Source organism: Syngnathus acus, chromosome 15 (assembly GCF_901709675.1).
Source record: "Syngnathus acus chromosome 15, fSynAcu1.2, whole genome shotgun sequence".
Lineage (NCBI taxonomy): Eukaryota > Metazoa > Chordata > Actinopteri > Syngnathiformes > Syngnathidae > Syngnathus > Syngnathus acus.
In genome coordinates, this window is record NC_051100.1 from 2202507 (window position 1) to 2226083 (window position 23577).

The 23577-nt window shown below is 42.6% G+C and overlaps 2 protein-coding genes across 3 annotated transcripts in view; one reads left to right on the forward strand and one right to left on the reverse strand.

Moving 5' to 3' along the window:
- hhat (hedgehog acyltransferase) overlaps nt 1–15912 on the forward strand; it is a 30241-nt gene extending 14329 nt beyond the window's left edge. The window contains exons 13-14 of the transcript XR_005100506.1: nt 15598–15686; nt 15795–15912. The gene's annotated coding sequence lies outside the window, so the exon portion shown is untranslated. The remainder of the gene's footprint in view (nt 1–15597; nt 15687–15794) is intronic.
- kcnh1a (potassium voltage-gated channel, subfamily H (eag-related), member 1a) lies at nt 68–23012 on the reverse strand. Of its 2 annotated transcripts, XM_037272588.1 has the most exons (13): nt 22704–23012; nt 20385–20411; nt 18880–19003; nt 16082–16188; nt 15811–15939; nt 14810–14928; nt 14300–14692; nt 10292–10449; nt 8946–9217; nt 5849–6048; nt 5153–5405; nt 3552–3748; nt 68–2638 (listed from the first exon to the last, which is right to left on the reverse strand). In XM_037272588.1, the coding sequence occupies exons 1-13, from the start codon at nt 22774–22776 to the stop codon at nt 1772–1774; spliced, it is 2919 nt and encodes a 972-aa protein (XP_037128483.1). In that variant the 5' UTR covers nt 22777–23012; the 3' UTR covers nt 68–1771. The 2 variants fall into 2 exon arrangements, with proteins under 2 accessions (XP_037128483.1, XP_037128484.1); XM_037272589.1 differs by lacking the exon at nt 20385–20411 and having other exon boundaries at nt 22704–23006.
- Nucleotides 23013–23577: the final 565 nt, after the last annotated feature.

A 23577-nucleotide genomic window follows, 5' to 3' on the forward strand; every position in this document is an offset into this window, starting at 1 on the left:
CTTTTCATTAAACTTCAAAATAAATATAAAATATAAATAAGGACTTGAAAGAGAGCACATACGCTAGTTTATATGTAGACATGATTTTTATTTAGGTGCACAGTCTCTGAAGAAAATACCCTTCGTTACAGGGACATTTTTATTTTTAATCATAAAATCCTCATACAAAATAATTTTCATATACAGTGGTTGTGTATATTTGGGAGAATTAAAAAAAATACATTGTGTGGAGATGATTTGCCGCATAGTCAAGTTCATTTCTTGGTTTTTCTTGTTTATTGTTGTTGTTTTTGTTGCTGTTGTTATCATCAAATTGGAAATGATTGTTAACCTGATTTCTTCCTGTATAACATTACAATAGAACCCACCAAAAAGAGGTCAACTGCATTGCAAACATATTTGGTATTAACCTCAGGAATAATTCAACTTATCCCACAGGATTTTTTTATTTTTTTTTAACAAAGCCTGCATGCAAACCAGTGGCACAAAATAGAAATATATTATGTTTCTCCCCAAAAACGCATCTCCCCCATCTCACACTCTATAAGAACATTTGTATCCTGCACTAAGATTCATAGTGGAAATAATATCTAGTAATATATAAATCTGTCTGATTATGCATGGTGTTCATGCTATGTGAAATTGTGTTCTGTATGTGGTTCTCGTAGTGTTCCAGTGGGATCTTAACACCCACCACACGATCAGAACCACGTTCCATTTATCATTAAGCATCTTTCCCTCTGAAACTGTTAATCACAATAACTACTGCTCGCCGCCGTAATAAAATGTGTACATCAAGCGCGAAGGGCGAAAGTCTCGACAGTCCTCTAATCACGCAAACAACCTCGCTTAATCAAACCCGTCGAGGCACGTGGAGTACCGCTTCACGTTTGTAAACAATAGGGCCCCCCGGTACTTCCGGGTGGCAGAGAAATGATTGGTAACCACTGACATGACCTAACTGATTTCCTTTAAAAATTAGATATTCATCGAGCGCAATCTGTGGTTAAGGAGGATAAATCCAGTTGATGTCATAAAGGTTGCTACAGAAGATAGCTAGTCGTAAATCCCGAACGGATTCTTAACTGGGAACGACCTCGATCGTCGAGTTAGTGGAAGACATTTTCTTATAGATATCCATAAAATGTTATCTTACTTTGAGTAATTTGGCAAAACCTAATGGCTAGCCTGCTAGTCAGTTAATCAGCCAGTCAAAATGTAAATTACGTCCAGCGTTCTGTCGCCCTTCCAATCCGTTAACAAGATCATCTTTTCAATCCACACTACGCATATTCAAACCACACCGGTAGAAAGAAGGCTAAAGTTATCATTGGAGCCATTTAGCCTGTTTTCACAATCACTCTTCCTTAGTCATGTTAACTTTGAGAAAACGTGAGCTTTTGCCACCCGGTGGTACATGTGACCTCACGGTAAAAAGGTTTATACTTGATGTGACATGCAAGGAATCGTACAAGCGTACAACGTTGGGTCATGCCGTTTTACTTCCAAGCTCTCAAACGTTTCGAGCGCCGTGCTCGGTATCTACATGTAAAAAGCCGTTCAGGTTTACCCGTGCTAGGTTTCCGCCTTAGTATCTCGGTCGTGGCATTCGCGTTCCTGGGCTGGAGGCCTGCGTGTCTTTACAAGACTACGCCCAGATGCCTAATCTAAAAGGCAACCCCCCTATGCCAGTGCAGACTCAGCTATCGCCGTAGTAATGCGGCCATTACCGGATTGCAGCTAAATTGAGAGTAAAATGTCCCTCTAGTGCTCAAGAAAAGATGTCCTCCTTGTCGGCTTCAGGCGAGGCGGGTCTGGAAATGTCAAAAAGACCTTGCGGGGAGCCTGTGATGGGCGTCCTGGCTTTCAGGAGCTGCAGAGCTTCGGCGAGCTGAGCCTCCAGGCCCGACATTCGTACGTTGAGGTTCTTCAGGTCGTCCTTGAGCTCCAGCTTGAGTTCTTGAAGCGAGGCTTGGAGGGTCTGCTCAGGGATGGGGTAGAAGGAACGTCTGGTTTCGGGCGGCTGCACGGGACTGCGGTCCTGCGGCGTCAGGCGGAAGTCGCTGACTTTGTCGAGGCGCAGGTCGCTTTTGGTGATGCCGCTGTCGCACGAGTCCGTCTTCTTTAGGGACAGCTGCGACTCGTGGCCCTTGGTCCGCTCCGGTAATGTCTCCATGGATTCGGATTTGGACACCGTTTTCCAGTTGTCCGGCTTCGCTATGGACTCCTTAAAGCGTCCCCAGCCTTTGATTTTGCCCGGCTCGGCGGCCCGACCGCCCACCAAGGAGGCGGGAGGCGGCACCTGTAGCTTCACCTTGTCCGAAGGGCCGCAGCCGGGGGGCGCGTGCGACGACTCGTGCGCTGACGACGAAGGCGTCGCCGGGCTTTCTGTTACCGTCACAATGCTGGTAGTGGTGATGATGGCGGTCTTGGGGACGTCCACGTAGACCGGCCCCTTCTCGATGTCGTTGTCTTCGCTGGGCTTGTCCGTGACCGTGCGAGCCTCCCGCTGCTGCCGGAAGCGCTGGAAGAGTTTGCGCACCGGGTGGTCGGGCGGCAAGTTCAGCGGGGCCTCGTTTTTCCGCCTCTGCCGCTCCTCTTCTTCTCGTTTCACGTCGCTGATTTTTCGGAAGACCATCTAAAAAAGAATTGAGCCCGCTTTGATTTAGGGGTAATGACAGCATCAGAGGCATCATATTAAAGTCTGCATTCATTTTGGCATCAGGTGTGATGTATAAAATATATTCAGGCTGCAACAGTGGGAGAAGTTACAATTAGTTTTGAGTTTTGCGGTCGATTCTCATGCTAATAAATAAGAGACTAGGCATGAGTCGATATTAGATTCCGACAATATGATAACCGTGATGGGTAGAGGGGCGCTCCAGAGACCCAACTATTTCTATCCAGGCTATTAAAAAGTCCGTTTTTCCACACTACGTCCCCTTTAAGACATAGAGAACCGCGTTTTCCTTGAGGTTATTTGGCACAAGATCAACACGGGCAAAGTTCCAGCGTTTTGACAAAGCTGAAGGTTTCTGTGTGTGTGCCAACATGCTGAACATGAAGCCGAATGGGCCGAAAGCAGTGAACCACAACCATTTTTCTTGTCAAGTCTCACTCGACCAACAAGCGTATCGGGGCTCAGGATGTCATCGGTAGCCAATACAACCTCGGTGAGCAGTTATTCAATCCACCTCAGGATTTCCCAGCTGGGCGCAACAAAGCCCATATCCCCCCCTCCCCTGCCCCCTCCCGCTGTTGGCCAAGCGTTATTTCAGTGCCTCAGATGAGATTGCCTCTTCATAGGCCGGCAATTCAATCTCAGCCTCGCTCTCTCTTGGGCAGGGTGACCTTAATATGAATGAGGTAATGATTGGTCACAACTGTGCTTGTTCAATTCAGACTTGAAGGACGGGGAGGAGGCTTTAATATAGGGAGCCAATTTACAGTCGCCGTCTGTCTGCACGCGGCGGAACTCGTTTGGTGTCGTGGACGGTGCGTGATCCCTCTGTGTTGGGTGCAGGAGGGTCATGTTTTTGTACGTCACTCACCCTCTTGCGCAGGTTGTAAGTGAGCAGCAGATTGCGGGAGAAGTGATTCGAGAAGGCCGTGTAGAATTCGAGCACTTTCTGCAGGGCGTCGCGCTTGATGACATGGAGGTCGCAGTACGTCAGAGCGCGCACGTTGGCGCAGGCTTGAGCCAGCGTCACCTCCTTCCAGAAGACGTCCCCGAAGACGTCCCCCTTGCCTGCGAGGCAAACGAAGAAAGACGTTCAAGCTGGATATTTTGTCTCCCTAGAGACACGCTTATGGGATTTTGTCTCTGGCTACGAGAGCCACCGTCTAATTGCTTTACACCGCTCGTAGGATTATGCTCCTGGGCTTTCCTCTTATTTGCACTAGCATTCTTTAAAGGAGTGTTTGGCTCTGTCTCGCCAATTCCAACACACGCCTGGATCACTTCCACTGTCGTGCTCTGCTTCGTCCCGTCTTGTCCTTTGCTTCCTGTATCCTGCCTCGTCCTATTTCCAATTCGTCACCTGACGTCCTCTCTAGGTTTTTTTGAAACCTTTGTTTATCCAGATAAGGCAGATCGAGAACAGATTCCTCGATTCTGAACTGCTGTCTGTTTCCTCGTTCCTCACTAACCTAAACATTTACCGCTATTATCATAATATGGTAGCTTTTGTTGTGCTCTTCTTGCCTACCGACTGTCTCTCCCCAAAGCTCATTCGGTCACACTGCATTTCCAATAAATATCCATGACAATACAAATCTCAACAGAGATTGCTTGCATTCCGCTTGACTAAGCAACCAAACAAGAGGTCTGTTCTCCCCCACCATAAGGTTGGCAGGTTGGATCTGCTCGGCATCTTTTTTTTTTACCCCTACCCTAGGGATGAGATCTTGTCCACATCCTTGCGGGGCTTCGTTATCTTCTGTTCTGCGTGCGTTCCGCAGCACCATTAGGCTAATGAGATTTTGATCCACGGGTGTTACTTGTTTATCGCTGGAGGCTGGGCCCGTGGGGTCCGCATTGACTTTTTCAAGAAAGCTTATTAGAAACATGCGACGGCAGGACGTTTGGTACGGATCCACCTAGCGTATCGGCTCAATCAATTATGTGGTGAAATAATTGATCAAGTTGTAAGATGCTAACATATGACTGGGATTTAAAGGAGACAAGTTTTTTTTCTTGACGCAATTCAAAACAGTTCCCTTGTCTCTTATTAGATTCAGTTATGTGGTTTGATTTGGACAGTTGGTGGCGATCCAAATAACACCTCCAGGATCGAGAACTCAAGAACAAAGTGTCTTCAAACTGCCAACAAACCATATGTGCTGACTCTTCCTGACTAAAGTGCAAGTTTATGACTCAGAAAACAACAAGCTGCTGGCCTTTCAAAGTAGTCGGGTACATTTTTAAAAAAAGGTGCTGGTAGGGCGGAATAAGGAACCAAGTTCTGGAAATACGACTAAAGGGCTTCTGCTGTTCTTGCGGTCTTGCAAATCATCGATTGAATCGCTTTGAGATAAACATTATTCGTCCCACGATGGGGACATTTGTGGTTTATCTGTTTTGACCTCTGTGTTTATCCAAAGTGGATTTTCAATTTCCACGAATATGTCCAGTTGAAAAAGCCAAACTCACCCAGTATGGCCACGACCTCGTCATCCTGGATGACTTCCAATGACCCCGATACTACGAAGCAGAGACTGTCCACACTCTCGCCCGCGTGGTAGATGAGGTCGCCGGGCGCGCAGTGAATGGTCTGGAATTCCATGGCCAGTGCCCGCAAACATCCATCGCTTGCCAGTCTGAAGGCCGGGTGCTCTTTGAACACCTTCCGGTTGAGATGGACGCAAATGTCTGCTCGCATGTCTTTTGGACAAATCTGCAGCACCTGAAAGGCAACGAAAAAAAAAATCAACTGGATTATAACAGCTAGGCTACAATATCGATTTCTCAAAATGATATAATCCAATGTGTGACATTATCAAAACACAAAAGCAGATGATCTCGCCGTCCGATAACAACAACAACACTAAATTGCTCGGCAGGGCTGTAAACACCTGCTGGCCGTATTGTTCCAATGGGCGCTCTGCCTTTCAAACTAATCTCTTTGAAGATGAATGTCACAGATGGATTAGGCGCCATTTTGAGAGTCTCACGTCGTGGCATCCTCACGGGCGCAGATGAATAAATACGCCGTACGTTTTGTTTGGGTGGCATTAAAGCACCCAATGTGCATTTCTTAGACGGAAGACAGAAAGTCCAATATTTTAATGTTTGGGCTTAGCTCATGACGATAGCGCAACACATTCATTGAGAGCCGCCGGCACGTACCTTTTCGGTGTCGATGCCCCGCGACATGGACCAGGTAGACGCGATGTAGTCCATAACCCGTTCACTCAGTCCTTTGGGCACTTGGTAGAGCTTGAGGAAGTCCCGCACGCTGTTGAGCATCTCGTGGTAGCGGTTGGTGTTTGCGTACATTTGCTGGAAGATGGTGGTCACGTTACCGAAGATGGTAGCGTACAAGAGAGCTGTGGGAAAGTTGAAGAAAGTATTTTTTTTTTTTTCCCGAAGTCATTCTTTTTTAGGGAATCATAAATTGGGGGTTAAACATTTTACCGCTCACGCGGCAATTCTTTTTTTTTGCCGTCGGGTGAGTTGGTGAGAAACGAAATGGAGACGTATAGGGCAGCGGGTTGTTGAAGCATCTCCAACAGCTGGCTGGCATCTTTTCATGCGTGTGTGCGGGGATCAAAGCGGCTGCTGTGTGTATACATGCGTGTGTGCGTGAAGGCCTAATTAGCCTTTCTCCGACGAGGGTCGGCGAGGAGGCACGCCAGCCGCACATTTCAATTATCCTCTGATGCTGATGACAGTAACCTGTGTTGTGTTTGTTGGCGTTGGCGCCGCGCAATCAAAAGTGCGATCAACACAATATCGCTAATTAAAAAGTACTCCAAAACCCCCCCGAGGATGACCTTCGACGCTCATTCGTGTTATCCGACATCGTACTTTGGAAAGACAAAGGGAAGCAAAAAGGAGTCTTGTATAAACCTCTCGCGGGGCAAAATGAATTGCTTTAAAGTTTCAAACTTTTTACTGTCTTTTCATCTGTTTGTATTTTTTATTTTACAAATTGTTCGGATGCAGCTGTTGTGAATTCTTTCTTGTATCGGAACAGCGATGTGATTATTCGTTGACTCTTTTATGGCTGCATCTCGCTGATTAGATTGTATCAATGAACAAAGATCTTCAGTCTGATTTCAAAGAGGGCTATAGAAATTGGAAAATATTTTTAATATAGAAATGCTGAAATTGGGAGAATTTTGACTTTGTGCAATGCAAAACGGCAAATATGTCACTAATCCGAGCATCCAAACTTTATTGCGCCCCGATTTTAACCTCGCAAAGCCAACTAGGTCATAAGCCAAGCGCCTTTTATACTTGCTGCCGTGGTTGAAGATGGAGCAGGTCACATAAACCCACCGGCATACCGACGAAACAAAGATAACAAGATGTTTACAAGGTTGGACTTGGAAGAAGATGCTAACAATGCGGATCTATGAAGTCATTTGAAGACAGTTAGTTGTCAGCCCCAAGCCAAGAGTTGCCATGGCAACAAGACATATACATAGCACTCCCCTTCTACCTCGCTTCCTCGTCTTCCCCCCCCCGCCCCGATCCCCTCTTCGCGCTGTGATCTTCTGCTGGCAGCACCGGTATCCAGCGTAGATGTTAAAAATAGAACAGTATCAGGCCATCCATATTTCATAGCCAAGCACAAACGGACGGCAAGTCTAATTGCAACTACATGCACATACTCACGGGGCTGGGGGCCCAATGATGCTTTAATAGCATGATTTCTGTTGAAACTATTTCGGCGAGGGGGGGGGGGGATAATCGGCCTCTTGTCGGCAGAGGTGTGATGTGATGGCTTGATGGGCTAACGCGGTCACGCGTAAATGGCATCACGACACTATGCGGCATGCTGGGAAAAAAAATTCGACACACTCCTGGCAGTTAAGACCTTTAACATAAGCCATCGTTTCAAGGAAAGCGGCAAGATGTTGGAGGTCTCAAACAGAGATGGAAAAGTTTCCAATAGGAAAGCAAAGCACTAAAGCAAACTTTTGATACCGTTTACCACCTCATAAAAATTCTAACAGAGTGCAAAAGTAGATCGTAGGCCTAAGTGTTCATTGAAAACGTAACAAAGTACATTAAAACCATATTTTAAGTAACATTAGGCCCAATTAATACATTAACACTGAGGACAATTAAAAACGTAGCTAAATGACGAGTCAATGAAAATGTATTGTGCATAAATGGGAAAGAAAATTTGTAAGAATGTAAAAGATGAAAACCAAAGCATTGTTTTTTTGGGCTTAAATGCACGTTTTGAACCTGAAAGTTAAATACAATTGAACTGTTGTCAGGCAGTGCTTCATTCACATACCACTAGAGGGAGCGTTCATACTAAGTACTATTTCACACTTTTTTTTTTTCATTAAAATGTTTCCTATTTTCCCGCAAATTCTCTGCATAATGAATTTCATGAATTTATCAATCATTTTGACATAAAAAAATAATATGGTAGAAATATGCCTGATTTGTTCAACTGTGTCCAAGATTTAAAATATTTCTAAATGACAAACTTATTTCATATTTACTTTAATGAGCACATCCTTTCGGACAATTTTGTTTTTCCTCAGATGACGTAAAATTGGCATGATATTAACTTTTCAACAATTTTGTCATGAAGCCTCAACTAAAGAATGTTGCTCCGTACATTTTTCTTCGGATTCCAGACATTTCAGCACATGAATCAGTCATCTTAATGACAACTTTCAGGCATACGAGGGAGGTATTCCGTCTAAATTAAGATTGTTCGTCCTTGGTGGATGTTTGCACTCTACTGAGAGCCATAATCATTTTAGTATTTCTTCGCATCCCATCCAAAGCATTTGTCTGGATTTATCCCCCTTCAGTGTAGCTGTGCTCAGCGTAAAACCGTCCATATTATCTCAAAACGCCTCTCTCCAGCCTGCACTCTGCCTTCTTGCTGGTATTATTTTTTACGAGACGTTTTTATGAGAGGCGGGCAATGCATCACGATCGGCACATCTTAATAATTCAGCAGCGGGGCCGACTGGAGCTAATGAGCCCGATGAAGGCAAGAATAACACAGACGCTAAAGGCCAACTGTCACATGTCGACAGACACCAGGCTGTATTCAAAGTATCGCTGCTTGTTTGCATTTGAAGGAAGACACCAAGTGCAAATACTGTATTACAGTACTTAAGTACAATTTTCAGGCTTGACACGCTCATTTGAACATTTGTCTTCAAACCCAAAACCTGGCTCGAACAAATCTCCGAATTCCTAAATAGGACCGACGTCGAACGGCCGAGCAAAACGTTAGACTCACATCCGATCATCATCATGGCCACGGCGAAGATCTTCTCTCCATCCGTGGTGGGCGCGATGTTGCCAAAGCCGATGCTGGTCAGGCTGGTCATGGTAAAGTAGAGCGAGGTGATGTAGACCGAGTCCTTGTTGGGGCCGCCCTCCCACTTGCCCGAACCGCTGGCGTTGAAGCGGTAAGGCCTGCCCACCGCCTCGGCCAGAATGTACAACCAGCTGTCCCTGCGCGCGATGTTGGTCTCCTCGTCGATCACTTCGTAGTCGCCGATGCTGTACCTGCCATCGATTGCAAAAGTTGAGTTAATTAATTGACCTATTGACCACTTTTAATTCTCGTTTAATTGACTAACAAGTTTAGCCTGGGTGTTAGTGGAAGTGAAGTCTTGGTCACATGTGCATGCACACTTACAGGCCATGTTTTGGAAGTTAAATCATCTGTAAATTGAGAAAGCTAGATGGCTAAAAAGTGATGATGCAGCAGTTCTATCAAGTCTTATTTCATTTCTAGTTTCACACACTGACAAACCCCGAGGATGCCCCATAAAAGAAAACAGGCGAAACTAAAGAGAGATTTCAAGTGACAACGTCGCTGTCATCCAAGGTAAAGGCAGTTAACCTTTTTTTTTCTTTCATCAGCTTGCGGTGCGACCATAGCAACCACCGCACTGTGGGAATCCGCGCAGCAGCTATTTTTACCGGGGCTGGGATTCATGCGTTGTGACATTTTATTAGGTACACTCGGCCCAAAGGAATTATTGCATGTCAACTAAAGAGCATTGTCAACTTCTTTAATCCAGCCCACTGAGCATTAAAATGATCAAACGTCCTTTTTTATTTTTGCAATTTAATTTCTCTTAAGAGATTTATTTAATAGTGGACTGATGAAATTGCATCAAAAAAATATAATAAAAAAAAAAACTGCATTATATCGGTCATTAATTTGGAGGGAAAAAAATACCTATAAAGAGACTGTTGCAATTTAATTTCTCTTATAATTGATTAATTTAATAGTTGACTGATGAAATTGCGTAAAAAAATATATATATACATTGTCAAAATAAAGCAAGCCATGTTCAGTGCATTTTATCAGTCATTCATCTGGAGAAGAAAAAAAAAACCTCTATAGAGACTGGTCAATATTAATTTCTGAAAATAAATGTGAAAAACTGAAATTGATCAAATTAGAACAAACGAATTTTTGACAGGGTAAAAAATGTATGTGTAAGATACTGAAACAAACTACGTAGGTGAAAACGCAGCCTCTGATTAGTACATAATTAGCTGAATGGGTGGTCTTGTTGTGACAATTGGCCGAGGGGATGATTAAACGTACTGGATGTACATACGTACCAAATGCAGGCCAACCAGTGAGCGGCCAGACCAAACACGCACACCAGCAGAACCAGCACGGCGGCGCCGTACTCGATGTAGTGGTCCAGTTTGCGGGCCACTCGGCCCAGACGCAAGAGCCGCACCACCTTCAGGGAGCTGAACAAGCTGCTAATACCCTGAGACAAATGGAAAGGAAAACATTTGTTAATCTTGAAAAGTTGTTCCCTCAACACACAAATGTGTTTAGACTAGAGAATCATGCTAAGCTAAGCTAACCATCTACAGCGGTCAAATCGTTGTTCCCTATTTAAATGAGTGGGAATGCTATTAATCTGTTCCAGCCAGCTCCCCCAAATAATGTTTGTAATGTTTCTATAATATAAGGAAAATAGCACTTTATAAATATAAAAGAAATAAAACCAAATCAATACTTGTTTCGATTCATGTCAATGTAACTTTTATTATAGGCAAGGAGAAAAAACGGACAGAAATTCTATGTAATATAGATATCACCAAGCCCTAGTAGGATATTAAAGTGTTTTTTTTTTTTTTCCCTTGGAGGTTCCACATTGTATTCCAAGCCTCTTCATCCTGCCACATAAATTACTATATCACATTCCTTTCAAACGACAGGCTCTGACACTTACAGCGTAATAGACGTCACATTGCGTTAATAGATAACTGCAAACATGAATGGGTATGCAAATGCTTAGATAGCCACACGCGCGCACACACACACACACACACTGTCTATGTGTATTATGAAAGTGATTCAATTAAAAAAAAACATGCGGAAAATTTACAGCTTGGACCGCAATGTCGACTCAGCGATTTGTCCAAACACCCACCACCAGTGATTCAAACGGACAAGCACAATCCCCGCACAGCGTCAGAGACTCATTGCCCACACTCGACTATCCGAGTGTGTGTCTGTATGAGAGAGAGGCGTATCGATTGGGCTAATGCTTGGCGGTGTGCAGCCCGTACGACTGCTGCGCTGGCCGTTACCTGATCCGATCTATTCGGCTTCTGACGGACACATCGCCCTCTCAAAAAGAAAATCACTCAGAGGAGCAAAAATTCAATTATACCAGATGACAGAACTGATTTGGAAAACATTTCCCTCCCAAAGGAAATAATGGAAAATAATCGGATTTGATGAAATAGTGGCTAGCACGTCTGGCTGGGTTTGAATCTGTCTCGAATTTGCATTTCTCACTCATCTGGTTACCTCTAAAAACGTACGTTGGCTTCATGGAAGACTTCAAATTGTCCTTGGGTGTGAATGTGAGCGCAAATGCTTGTCTACGTTCTCCTCTTGCAAGCACGATGAGTCCTGTCAACCGCACCATGTGATTGGTGATCATACTTAGCGTCATGCTACTTGCTAATAAAAGACAAAGTGGCTTACGTATTCCCAAATGTTTGTTAGAAATGTTGGAATATTTGCTTAAATGCTGTGTTGGTCATAAAGGCGTCGCAGCGTGAAGCTGATGCAATGTTTGCTTTAAAGTTTCAGTGTCCTGCTGCTGTGGGACATCACGCAGCCATTTGAGAATGAAAAAAAGTCTTATTTGTTTTGGCGCATCAACGTCGTCAGCAGGGACCCTTTGCGAGCTCTGGGCTGCCAGATCAGACATCTGTTTACTCCTTCACGCATTTTTAATTTTGTCCTTGGAGCAATGAACTCTCTTCAGGTGTAGCGTAGATTTTTTTCAACCATGTGACTTTTCACATCAAATCCAATGCAGCTCATACGTATGAAGTATTCTGTATATATTGGAGCTTCCTGTCTTTTTAAGTTTTCACAGGAAAACTAAGCAGCGCAGTCCAGTCATTGGAATTCAGAACTGTTGCACAATCTGACAAGTGACATTGCAAGGTCTACGCTGTGCGTGTGTGTGTAAAACAAGTAAAAGAGCAACTTGTTCATTATCATATTCTCATCAAAGAGAAGCCTACTTGAGTGACAGCTCGCCGGTTCCAATTCTTCCCACGTCACGTCCCGTGCATGCAAACAGGCCAAGAGCAAAGTGGGGCATGCAAATAACAAAAAAGGGGAAGTGGGGGGTGAAGAAGAAGACAAAAGAAAAATGAATACACAACAAGTGATGAATAAAAACATGACAGAAAAAAAAATATTACAAAAGCAACACAATGACAAGGCCAAGAATAACCAAATTGCCTGTTTGGAGGCCATCACAGTTATTCATGCGGCTCATTAAGGCTCACCGCTGGACGGCGGATCACCGTCCAACTCAGGAGCAATTTAGGAGGAAATTGGCAGCGTGGCGCCGAATGACCCCTCAGAGATTGTGGAGAAGAAGCTGACCTCGGAAACAGCATGTTCATCAATGTAATATTTCTGAAGTTGCAATTGTGACTGACCGGTCAGGGTGTTCAACAACATTTGGCATGTCACCAAAGATTGTTGTGACGATTAAAATGGATGGGTCACTCTAACCCTGTTGAATTATTACACTGTATGTTAGAGTAGCTTCATGAAAATAGATTTTGAATTAGTGATTTCTGTATGGTTTGTATAGTTGTTGCAATTTTAAGACCATTTTCATTTTCATTTGGAATGATTGACTGTAAAATTTTCATTTGATTTACCTGTATGTCCGGTCTTTATTAATACTTGTGTCTCATTAATAAAATTGAGTTGAATTTGGTTCTTCATGTAATATGTTTGTCATTTCTGTTTGCTGTAATATTTATTAGTTTTGATTCAAAATCTTGTTTTTTTAGTTTGCCAGGTTTATTTTTACATTTTTCTACCTTTAAAAAAAAGTACTTTTATTCTTATTTTTATTATTGATGTTATATGTGTCAATTATTTTTCCTTTATTTCCCAAAATATCTTAATATTTTGTACTTTTTTCTAGGGCCAACATGTGAAATCTCTATAATTATAAGGAATTATTATATTAGTGGATTTCATAATAGTTTAGCTGTTTTGCTTTCCATTTGATCCTGCATAGCAACTGCATCGTGTCCAGTTACGTGTCGACGACCCCCAAGTGACCGCTCATGTTCTCCTGATGCTTAAACACGTCAGCATCCGTGATGCTGAAGCTCGGAAACATGAGACCGACGACTCAAAATGCCGCACATGCATTCACACACACACACGCACACGCATGGAGCTCCCTTTAGGGTGTCTGATAACACCCCTGAGGGCCGGCGTACATACGTATAGCAATGCTAAATGCCTAGCACTGCATTTTACAACACACACACGCTATCACAGGCAGAAAACACACAAGCACACACAACATGGAAACACACACAGCTGATGCATTGGTATAATGAAAAGTTCAGAACCCTATAGCGCTATTCAATCATGGTGTGTGTGTGTACTGTATATGTGTGATGTGTCAACTAGAAAAATGACGTACAAGAGCTGTATCAACAATTCTGCCGCCATTACAAAGAATCACCACTAATGTGGACGACCCCTTTCTGCTCCAGCAGGCATCGTCCAATTGGGTACAATTCTGTCACTTTGACTGAATAATTTATTTTCTTCTTCGACCCAGCTCGGAATAATCCTAAGTCATGGTATAACTTTATGTTTATGTCGCATTCAAGTTGTAGCGGAAAATCAATTGCAGACGTCATGTAATTGTCAAAAGAGCTGAAGTTAGCAGTTGCCATTCCCCACAATGCATTGTTTCCGTCGGCCGCCTTGAGGTTTTAATGGTTGGAGGCCACGGATGACACAGCACTGCGTGTGTGTGCGTCTGTTGAATAATGGAAAAGCTTCTTCTCCCCAATTATAATGTGCCAATTATCTGAAAATCCAAATGCGAAAGCTCCAGAAAAAAAGCAAAGGGGACATTCACAAACCAACAAAACAAAGAGAAGAAAAGGTGGAGAAATAATATGATGACTGCTTATTAAATGCATTCAATGTGATTGAGCAACTGTATTGATGCTGAATGAATGTGCCGCTAAAAAAAATTCCAGGATCAGTTTGGATCAACCATAGCTCAACATAAAGCTAAATTAGCACACGCTCACCTCGTCGACGTTCTCAAAGGCGTTGATGACGTCGTAGGGCAGACAGGAGAGCAGGTCTATAACGAACCAGGTCTTCAGGTAGTTCATGCGAATGAGTTTGGGATCCGAGATGACCTCGCCGGCCGGCCCCACGAAGGTGGTGTGGAAGTTGAGCACAATATCCACCAGGAAGATAACGTCCACGATGCTGTCCACCACCAGCCACGTCACGTTGTTCTGCTTGGTCTTGAAGGACACATTGTAGGGCACCATAATGGCCGTGTAGAAAGTGAGGATGAGGATGACCCAGTCCCAAGTGGTCTTAAAGAGGCAGTAGTGTAGGATGATGTGCGGGGGTGTCTTGGGGGTCTCCTGCTTGTACTGGGGCAGGATGTCAGAGCCCAGCTGGAGCACCTGTCCACAAATGCAAGTCGTGGTACTGTCCGGGACATTTACACAAAAACAAAAGTACAAATCCGACTCCTTCCTCGGAGGAGGTAGTCACCTATAGACAGATGGATAAATAAGTACCTCAGCCAGGCGCGAGTGCTTATGTACATTCTCTCCTTTGTGGACGGTGGGCTGGAGTTGCTGCAGGACGCCTCGGCTGCTGGTCAGAGCTCGAGTCAGTCGCGCAAACTTCCCCCAGCCTGCAGCACACCAAATGAACGCCTGAAGTCATATTGCATTCTATTCGCATCAACTGGCTTTTCTCCTCTCCCTCCCTGCAGGATTCATCTTTTTACACTTTATTTCATCACTTGAAAGTGCGTCAGTATCTCCCGTACACTGGTAAACACAGTTTGATGCAAAAAATAAAAGTCTGCCCGTATGATCTCGTTCAGTAGCTGGTAGCAGCAATAAAAACACCATGATGGTATTTTTTGGGGGGATTTATTAGAACCTGTGTTTTTCTCAAAGTGGATATACGATAATCTCCATTTCAGATTTTCACCTATTGCAGTGGTAAAATAAAAAGTGCTATAGTATTGTAGTGATGACATGAAAAGATTAAGGGGATTGATCCGTTTTTGTCATAATGTTTTGCTTTGCGCCTTGGCCACATGGGGGCAGTATAATATACACATATATGTCTGATCCGGCTCCTCTGTAAGCCATAATAGTATTAGTCATTCGTCACAGAGGATAAAGAAGATATGCCTGTGAATGTTGTCTACATATGACTGCACAGTTTGTGTTTCAATTTGTGATTGTTATGACCCCATTAGCGTGTTAGCATCAAGCTAATCCGATGTGTTTAAGTTATGTGGTTGTTTCAAGTGCAAAATGTAATTCTCTTTTTCTGATTTGTGTGACAGAAAGTTCAGGCATGAGCGGCAATTAACAGCTTGAAGCCTCTTCTTTGAGAAAAACATCTCCATCATCCCAAAGCGTTGCTTGTTGTGAAGTAAGTCGAGATGACTTCACTCCCATCATACGGCGCTGAAGTCATAGCGAAATATCGGCCACCTCGTATGCTTTGAAATGTAACTTCAAGTTTAATCCAATTTCTCAGGTGGCCTCCACGCTACCTTTGGACGAGTCATCCTCGATGGGTTGCTTAAAGGCGGTTATGTCACTGAAGGTGCACAGGAACAGGACCACCTTCTCCTGCTCATTTCGAATGGGCGCGATCTTCACAAAGAACCATACGGGCGTCCCTAGAAGCACAAGAATCATCTTACAAGGTAAGTGACGACACAGGTGGAAACAATGGCTATACACTATCGACTAGTGAGGAAAGGGTCCACTTTGAACATTCCGGAATACATTTGCATGATGAGGGGAACGCCGTGTACTTACTGTTCTTCTTGTACATGAGGATTTCAAATGAGTTCATCTCGTAGTTCTCAAAAGTCAGACGCACTTTTTCCGTCGTGTCTTTGTCGGTGAGCTCGCCGTACATGAAGCTACAAAAAAATAAGATGAGAATTTGAATATTATATTTCATAGGGAAATAGTGAATGAGTAAATATTTTAATATGTTACTTTTGTTCTGAATATTCCCTTGTTGAATATTTTATGTGCTTTTAATATTAAGGCAGTCTAAAAAATGAGATGTATTATCACTTATTTGCAACTTTATTTCTTCATTTTTTGGTTGCTAATCGTTATTTTAGGATCTAAAAAAAATACCAAATTAAAAACATAATATTTGGCTGTCTCAAAATAACAAAACAAATTAAATCTTAGCATAACCCCACAAAAAAATACCATTCTTTGTTTTTCAGATTATGAGACAAATACAATTTTAAGCTTATTTTAAACCTCAAAATCTAAAATGGCCACTTTTTGGTTTTCTGATACAAAAGGGATATACGAACAAAATGAGCTGTTTTCCCTTTTCTGCAAACCATTCTTTATTCATCAAATGATGGAAAAACAATCACAATTTTTTTTTCCTAAAGAAATCCATCTGGATACATGCTTTTTGTAGAACTTTGTTTTTCCTCCTTAAATTGCTCCCCCAAAAAGCCTAAAATGACAAGCCATTCATCAACGTATACCCGCAGGTACCAAGCCTGATTGCTGCATGAAAAATTGAGCAGGAGCAGATGAGCATTTATGGTCTTCATCTGAGTAAAAAAAAGCAAAGATTATTGCCTGTTGTAATGAATACATTAACTGGAGGACGGGTCACCATGCCTGCGCTTTTGCGCCGTCAGCCCTGATCTAAATATACCACGCGGCGGATTTGTTATGAAATGAAAACTAAAGCTAATTTTAATTAATGAGGCTACATTTTGACGCCGCAGGCCGACTTCTCAGACAAGCGCCAGATGTTTTTTTAAATGTCCTCTCTCTTTCTGAAACCGCTTTCTTCAAAAAAAAGTCAATTAAAAATTCCACAAGCCACTGACTTGTCGCGTGTCGGGAATTCCCGCCGGGTTTGTCCTGAGAGACTCCGGACACAAATCTTTGATCCACAGCAAAGCAGGCTCAGATGTTGGAAATGAGTATGCATTTCATGTCGGAGTCATCTTGTCAAAACATCAAAAAGTAGCTGCACACACTGTGAATGTTTTATACTGTAGCCTCATCGTCAAACTGGTGGGGCTAGAATTTTTTTTGCTTGAGGGGGGCAAAGATATCTTAGGGAATCCATTTAAAAAAAAAAAAAAAACTTACAAACTCCAAATATTCTTCAAAAAATGATGTCGATTCATGTTATGTTCCCAATGAGGTGGGGAAATAAAATTTTCGGAAGAAATTGCAAAAAGACCCAAAAGTCAATTATCTGGCCAAGCATATTTTAGCGGGGAGGGCATTGCCCCCGTGGGCCCCCTCTTGCTCCGCCAGTGATCCGGCATCAAAAGTGGAAGACAGCTAAATCACACAGTCCCCTCCAAAAGTATTGGAATGGCAAAACTTTGTTTTTGTTGTAGGTATACGGTCGACATTTGAATTTCAGCTCAAATTTTGAACCAAAAATTGTTTATTTTTAACCTAGCATTTTTAGCGCGGCAGCATTTTTATAGCGTATAACAGTGACTTTAAAAATCCACCCACTGTGTAACTGTGTCAAAAAAATCTGTGAAATACAGTCAGATGATTTTAGGTCTGGTTCCTCCTGACAAAAAAAAGAACTAAAAATAAACCTAAAACGAATCTGAGCACACACACACACACACACACACACACACTATTGTGTTCAGTGTTGGTCCTGGCAAGTGTTCTGAAGCTTATGCCGGAGCCCCCGAGGGTCCAAATCAGCAATGCTGGCAGTGACAAAACACAAGAAATCTCACACCATTTGCAAATCTGGCAGCGGAAAGCCACGGTGATGTGATCCTATTAATTTACCGCTTACTGGCACACTCGTTAAACGCTACAGTCAACACGCGGCGCGGCGCGTCTACGCCAAGGCTTAAGAGATGTTGTCATTTACAATATTTCCATTGGATCACTCGAACGACGTAGCCCCGTCCCGCCCCCCAAAAAGGAGACGTAAAACGATCCTCAATGTCGTCAGAACCTCGTGGGAAGGAGGCGGGGTTCTCTCGCCCCAACGCATTTTTCATCAGCACGCTCCGCCTCATTGCCGCACTGATGTTTTCCAAATGACAATCTTTAAATTGAGTGTTTCCTTTCTTCAGCTGCACGTATGAAAAGCCGCTTATTCGATATCCTTAATATCCATCTTAAGGTTCTCTCTATGTCTTCACGAGTAAGACAATCGCCGCTCGATTTTTCCACCGTGCTGCAAACCAGCAGGATAACTTGGGCGAGCGAGAAACAAAACTGTGTTGACAATTTGGTGCTAACATTACTATTAATGAACCAATGTTATCTATCCAACATAGAAAACATAACGAGTAAGACACGGATGTTCAATTTGTATCATGAATTGTCTTACGAGTGAGAACAAATCGCCTACAAGTACACGTATCCATGTCAGGGAAAGAAACACTTCTCATTTTGAATCATTTAATTGAGGGAGAGCAGAAATGATGACGTACGGCCTCCATTTTGTCGATCAACAACAACGGAAAACCGCTCTCTAATTGGAGCCGCGGTGACATCCGCTCCATCGTGCTCGGATAAAATGAGCACCACCAGAATAGACGGCAAAAGACCAAGTGACTGCGACTGCGGCCTACCTGCAGGTGCTGCTCTTCTGCATGACCTCCGCCCTGTGGTAGCCCGACAGTTTGCAGAATCCGTCGTTGCTGTAGACGATGGGCCAGTCCACAATTTGCGCGTTGCCCAGTACAAAGTTGGTGTCTGGTGGCCCAGAGGGACAAAAGCAAAAAAAGCACAAGGAGGCTTGAGGGGTTAACGCCAGTATCTACTCAATACGTCGAGACATTTCGGGGAGGTTGGAAATAGTTGCCTTTGAACAGAATCAAAAGCAAATATTGGGGGAAACTATTTGGGAAAGTCATTCATTCATCTTCCTAATTGCTAATCCTGGCTGTGTTTTTTTTGCGCATCGTGTTCTAAAGCTCGTCTGTAGTTATCAATATTACCAAGCCTTTGCTTTAAGAGTTCCCAACACACTTGATCAATGTTCATTAGCGTCCATGACGCGTCATTAGACGCGAGGAGATAAGACCGGCAAATTAGACGACACACAAATACCTCAGTTGAGTTCACAAAGGCTTGCCTGTGATTTTTTTTTCAAGGCTAAATGGAGAAGAATCACCGGGGATAATTGTCATTTGTCAGCAAATATCAATAATTGCCGTCATTAGTTTTTAAAGGTCATAAAAAAGGGGTGTGGCTTTAAATGCATCCTGTTTTGCATATTAAAAAGGTGAGCTGCACCTCGGAGCTACACTTACTCATAGTCGATATGCTAATAGCCTGAGACAATCAGTGCCGCTCTGCCACTTCTTTAACAGTCTGTTTACCGGCATTGTATGATCTTCGAATATTAACAAAAACATTTTTGGAGAATCTTGTAAAATATCCTGTGTTGCTTCTGGCTCTAAAAGCTTGTTTATTGATCATTCTTGTTTATTGAAAGGAGCTGAGAAAAAAAAGCTTAAAAGCATATATGTGCTAGTTTCATCTTTTTTTGAAATGATGTTGATTTTTTTGTTATGTTAATTTACCAACCAGTTCACTTGACATGATAAGCACATTAAGAACTAAACTTGCAAGGAAATTATTCTTTATTAAATTGTACCATTTATGATTGTGCTAATAACGTGTAAAAATAATAGACAAGTGATGCACCAAAAAAGAACCAAAAAATCCTTGTATGCACACAAATTACACGTGGACAGGGGAAGGAAATTTTCAATTTCATACCACATACTGTATACATATAAAGCAATAAACCCACTCACACACACAAAAACACACGTTTCTTTGATCACGTCCAACGGAATACATGACAACACAATAAAATGCACAAGATGTTCCATGCCAATGTGTTATTTTACAATGATCAGATGGATGTTACTCTTGGAAAATCCAAATCTCTTACTCTTGTCTTAAAACGTATATTTGAAATGATGATTTACATCTCAATAGTTTGTGAGTGCTTGTAAATTAACAACATTTGGTATAGAACATTTAAATGATACACTGGGATGAGAAGGGGGATAAGGTAGATAGTGTCAAGAAAACAAGAAGAAGCTAGTTTAGATAATAGTACCTGTCTGTCTATGTGACAGTGTCCAAACTGAAATTTGTGAAAAGAAAAACAAGAGTTAACAGATTCATATGACAAACATCTGGTTGAATGTGTGACCAATAATAAAAAGAAAAAGGATGTGATGAGACAACAAACAACTAAAAACTGAAAATGGTGGCTTGACAACAGTGCTCAAATTCTGATCAATACTTTTTTTTTACTAAGTAACGACTTATGGGACATGCACAAACTAAATTCAACCCAAAACAAGGTTTATATGCAGCGGCTAATGCCTTAGCATAACATCCAGCTAATGCTAACAAATGTGAGTGCCCATAAATAATAAACAACTTACATATAATTATTCAAATTCATTCATTCAATAGCATTGTTGTTTTCCCGAGATTGTGATGAGCCGTAGCTTTCTGTTTAGCATGTTGAATCTGATCGTTGATATTTCGACAAAAGGCTGCTATACGGTTAGCATGCTAAATTAGACATTAGAAATTAGACCAACATTTAGACTGAAAAAAATCAATATTGTTAAATGAAATGTTGATAAGTTAAATATAATAAGGTGGTAGGAACTATACCAAGCTGGTTAGCAAATAACCATGTAGACGGACGTGTTTCAAACGATGTTGAAGGCCCTATTTAAGCGTAACAAGGGACTACTAGTTCAATCATAGTTCAAGATTGAAGAAAAAAAAATTAACTCTTGAATATGAAATGTTAGAAGACGACAACAACAAAAATCAGATGAGTGAGAGACTTTGTAACATCCATCCATCCAAGCAGCGAGGGCTCTTTTCAGATTAGCACTCTTGGCTCCCGTTAGCTCCAGATTTAGCACCGGCTAATCCTCGGACCGCCCAAGGTCGTGTTGGCTTTTGTTTGAAAGGGATGGATTTTCACCCACTTTTTGTGAATTTTGGCAATCCCCCTATTTCACACCTCCACACTTAGGTGGGGTGCGCACAAACGTATAATCGGGACCAATAACGATTATGTTCACACCCTTTCCATCAGTTAGCAAAGGTCATATTATTGAACGTCATTTCTTCTTTACCAATTCACCAGTAGTATGGACATGTTAAGACGGAGTTTTTTTTCTCTCACGACCTGATCGCAAAAGTGTCACGGGGCGACAATCCTAACCTGTTCAACCTTTTCAATATTTAAATACATACCGATAATTGGGCCTGGATTTTTTTCAACCTTTTTAACAGTGCGGTATACGCAGGCGCTCCACAGCTTGACCCCGTTTTAACAACTACCACAGACGACTTCAGAGTCCCAACGATTAGCACTTTCTTCTGCACATCTGGTTTAACAGTGTGCAGCACATATGCAATACTGCTCGTATAAGACACACAAGAGACTTGTGTCGCTCTTGTGTAATTATGCAAGAAATTAAAAACGCATTGCTTTAATGGAAGTGAGTAAAGGAACCATCTTGCTCCCTGAGAGAATTCCAAGAACTTCTCATATAAAAGTTGCTCTAATTAAATTTTGCAAGGGATGATATTCTTTGTCTTTTGGAGAGGGGTAATATTTCTGGTCCATCAATTTCTCTCTGTCCAAATCAGTCTTGTGGGAGGCTGTGTCATCTCAACTTAGAAGCCTACAGTTAATCTTTCGCTTATTACGCATGTTAAGAAAAATCAAACGCACTGTTATATTAATGCCCCTTTAGAAAATAAATAAATGAAATTGAGCTATTGTGCCAAGTATACATCATGTAGTGTCCATCATATTGGAGGAATTCATCAATAGTTCCCCCCTTTGCTTTAATTGTACAAAATCAGTATTACGGTAGCATCGTTAGATTTAATACTGTATTAACTTATACCTGGGATGAAGAAAAAACATCTAAACTTGTTTAAATGGAAATTTCTTCAAATGGGTTTGTAGTCAATTGGAAAAATAAATAGATGGATTTTGACAATTTAGATGAATAAAGTATCTATTTATCTATCTGTCTATCTATCTATCTGTCTTTCTGTCTGTCTGTCTGTCTGTCTTTCTTTCTCGAAGAAGTGATTTTGAAATTATCCATACTGACAGGGTGTGGTGGTTGTTTTTTTGGGTGGGTGGGGGTTGTTCCCAATTTGCAGCATCATTTAAACTGTAACTTTACTCATCGAAACACCATCAAAACAAAAAAGAGTCCGTAATTAGTCATTGGATTAATTCAGACTCAATGGATCAATAACAGTCAGAAAACACACACGCGCGCACACACATATTCACACTGGCAAGCACACACGGGGAGAGAGAGAGAGAGAGAGAGAGAGAGAGAGAGAGAGAGAGAGAGAGAAAGAAAGCTGCAGGGCTTACCGTTGGAGCGCCGGACAATATTCTCCAAAAAAGTATTCTGAGGGGCCACAAGTCCTCGGCGGCCCCCCGCCATCCTGCCGCTTCACTCGTCCTCTTCCGGGCGAGGCTCCGCGCGGTATTCCGGCGTCATGGTGCCGCGGCGTGGGTGAGAGGGTGCTGCTTGTGCGGCGGCGGCTGGCTCCTCAGCCCGCTGGTGCTGCGTCTCCTCCTCATCATCATCATGCAGGAGGAGGAGGGAGGCAGGGAGGGAGGATGGAGAACGCCTGAGATGCTGACTTGGATGCGGGGAGGGGAGGGGCCGCCCCCACTGTGGGGGGGCTTCCTCCGCCTCCTGGTCTTCATCATCCCTCCCTCGTCTCGTGGACGAGGTGTCATAGTGACACCTGCAGGTTAAAGGCGTGTGCGCAATTGCGGGTGAGCTTTGCAGATCGGTTTACTGAAATGGATTATGACATTCATTTATTCGGGGAAAAATCTTTCAAGTGTTTTGGGGTAAGAACGTGGCCACGTCATGAATTAAACTCGTATCTTAAGGCAGCACTGCGATCACACACTGCTTGAGTAGTTAGAGATACTACTACTAAGACAAAGTCCTAATTTAACTCTTAAGTTACAAACTACAACCTCTGAAATGTAAATCAATTTAATACCACATTTGTGGAGCATCATTCCTTAAATAAGTATGACGTATAAAAACAAATTTGCTCACGATGATTATCGTGATCATACAAACAACTGAAAAGTAATTCTGCAATTGGACATATTTTGGATTAACAAAGCTAAAAATAAAGTTATTCTCCTCAGATGGTTTTTGTACGGCCCTCGGCAGACTACTTTAAGGTGCGAAGAGTGGACTGTGGTGGTTGCCATGGAA

Excerpts from the sequence above, each read along its gene's own strand:
- kcnh1a (XM_037272588.1), bottom strand. The coding sequence starts at position 22,776 with ATGGCGGGGGGCCGCCGAGGACTTGTGGCCCCTCAGAATACTTTTTTG. Across the intron at positions 20,412-22,703 it reads TATTGTCCGGCGCTCCAACG|TTTGGACACTGTCACATAGA; the intron begins GTAAGCCCTGCA and ends CACAAATTTCAG. Across the intron at positions 14,929-15,810 it reads CGAGGATGACTCGTCCAAAG|GCTGGGGGAAGTTTGCGCGA; the intron begins GTAGCGTGGAGG and ends GGTGTGCTGCAG.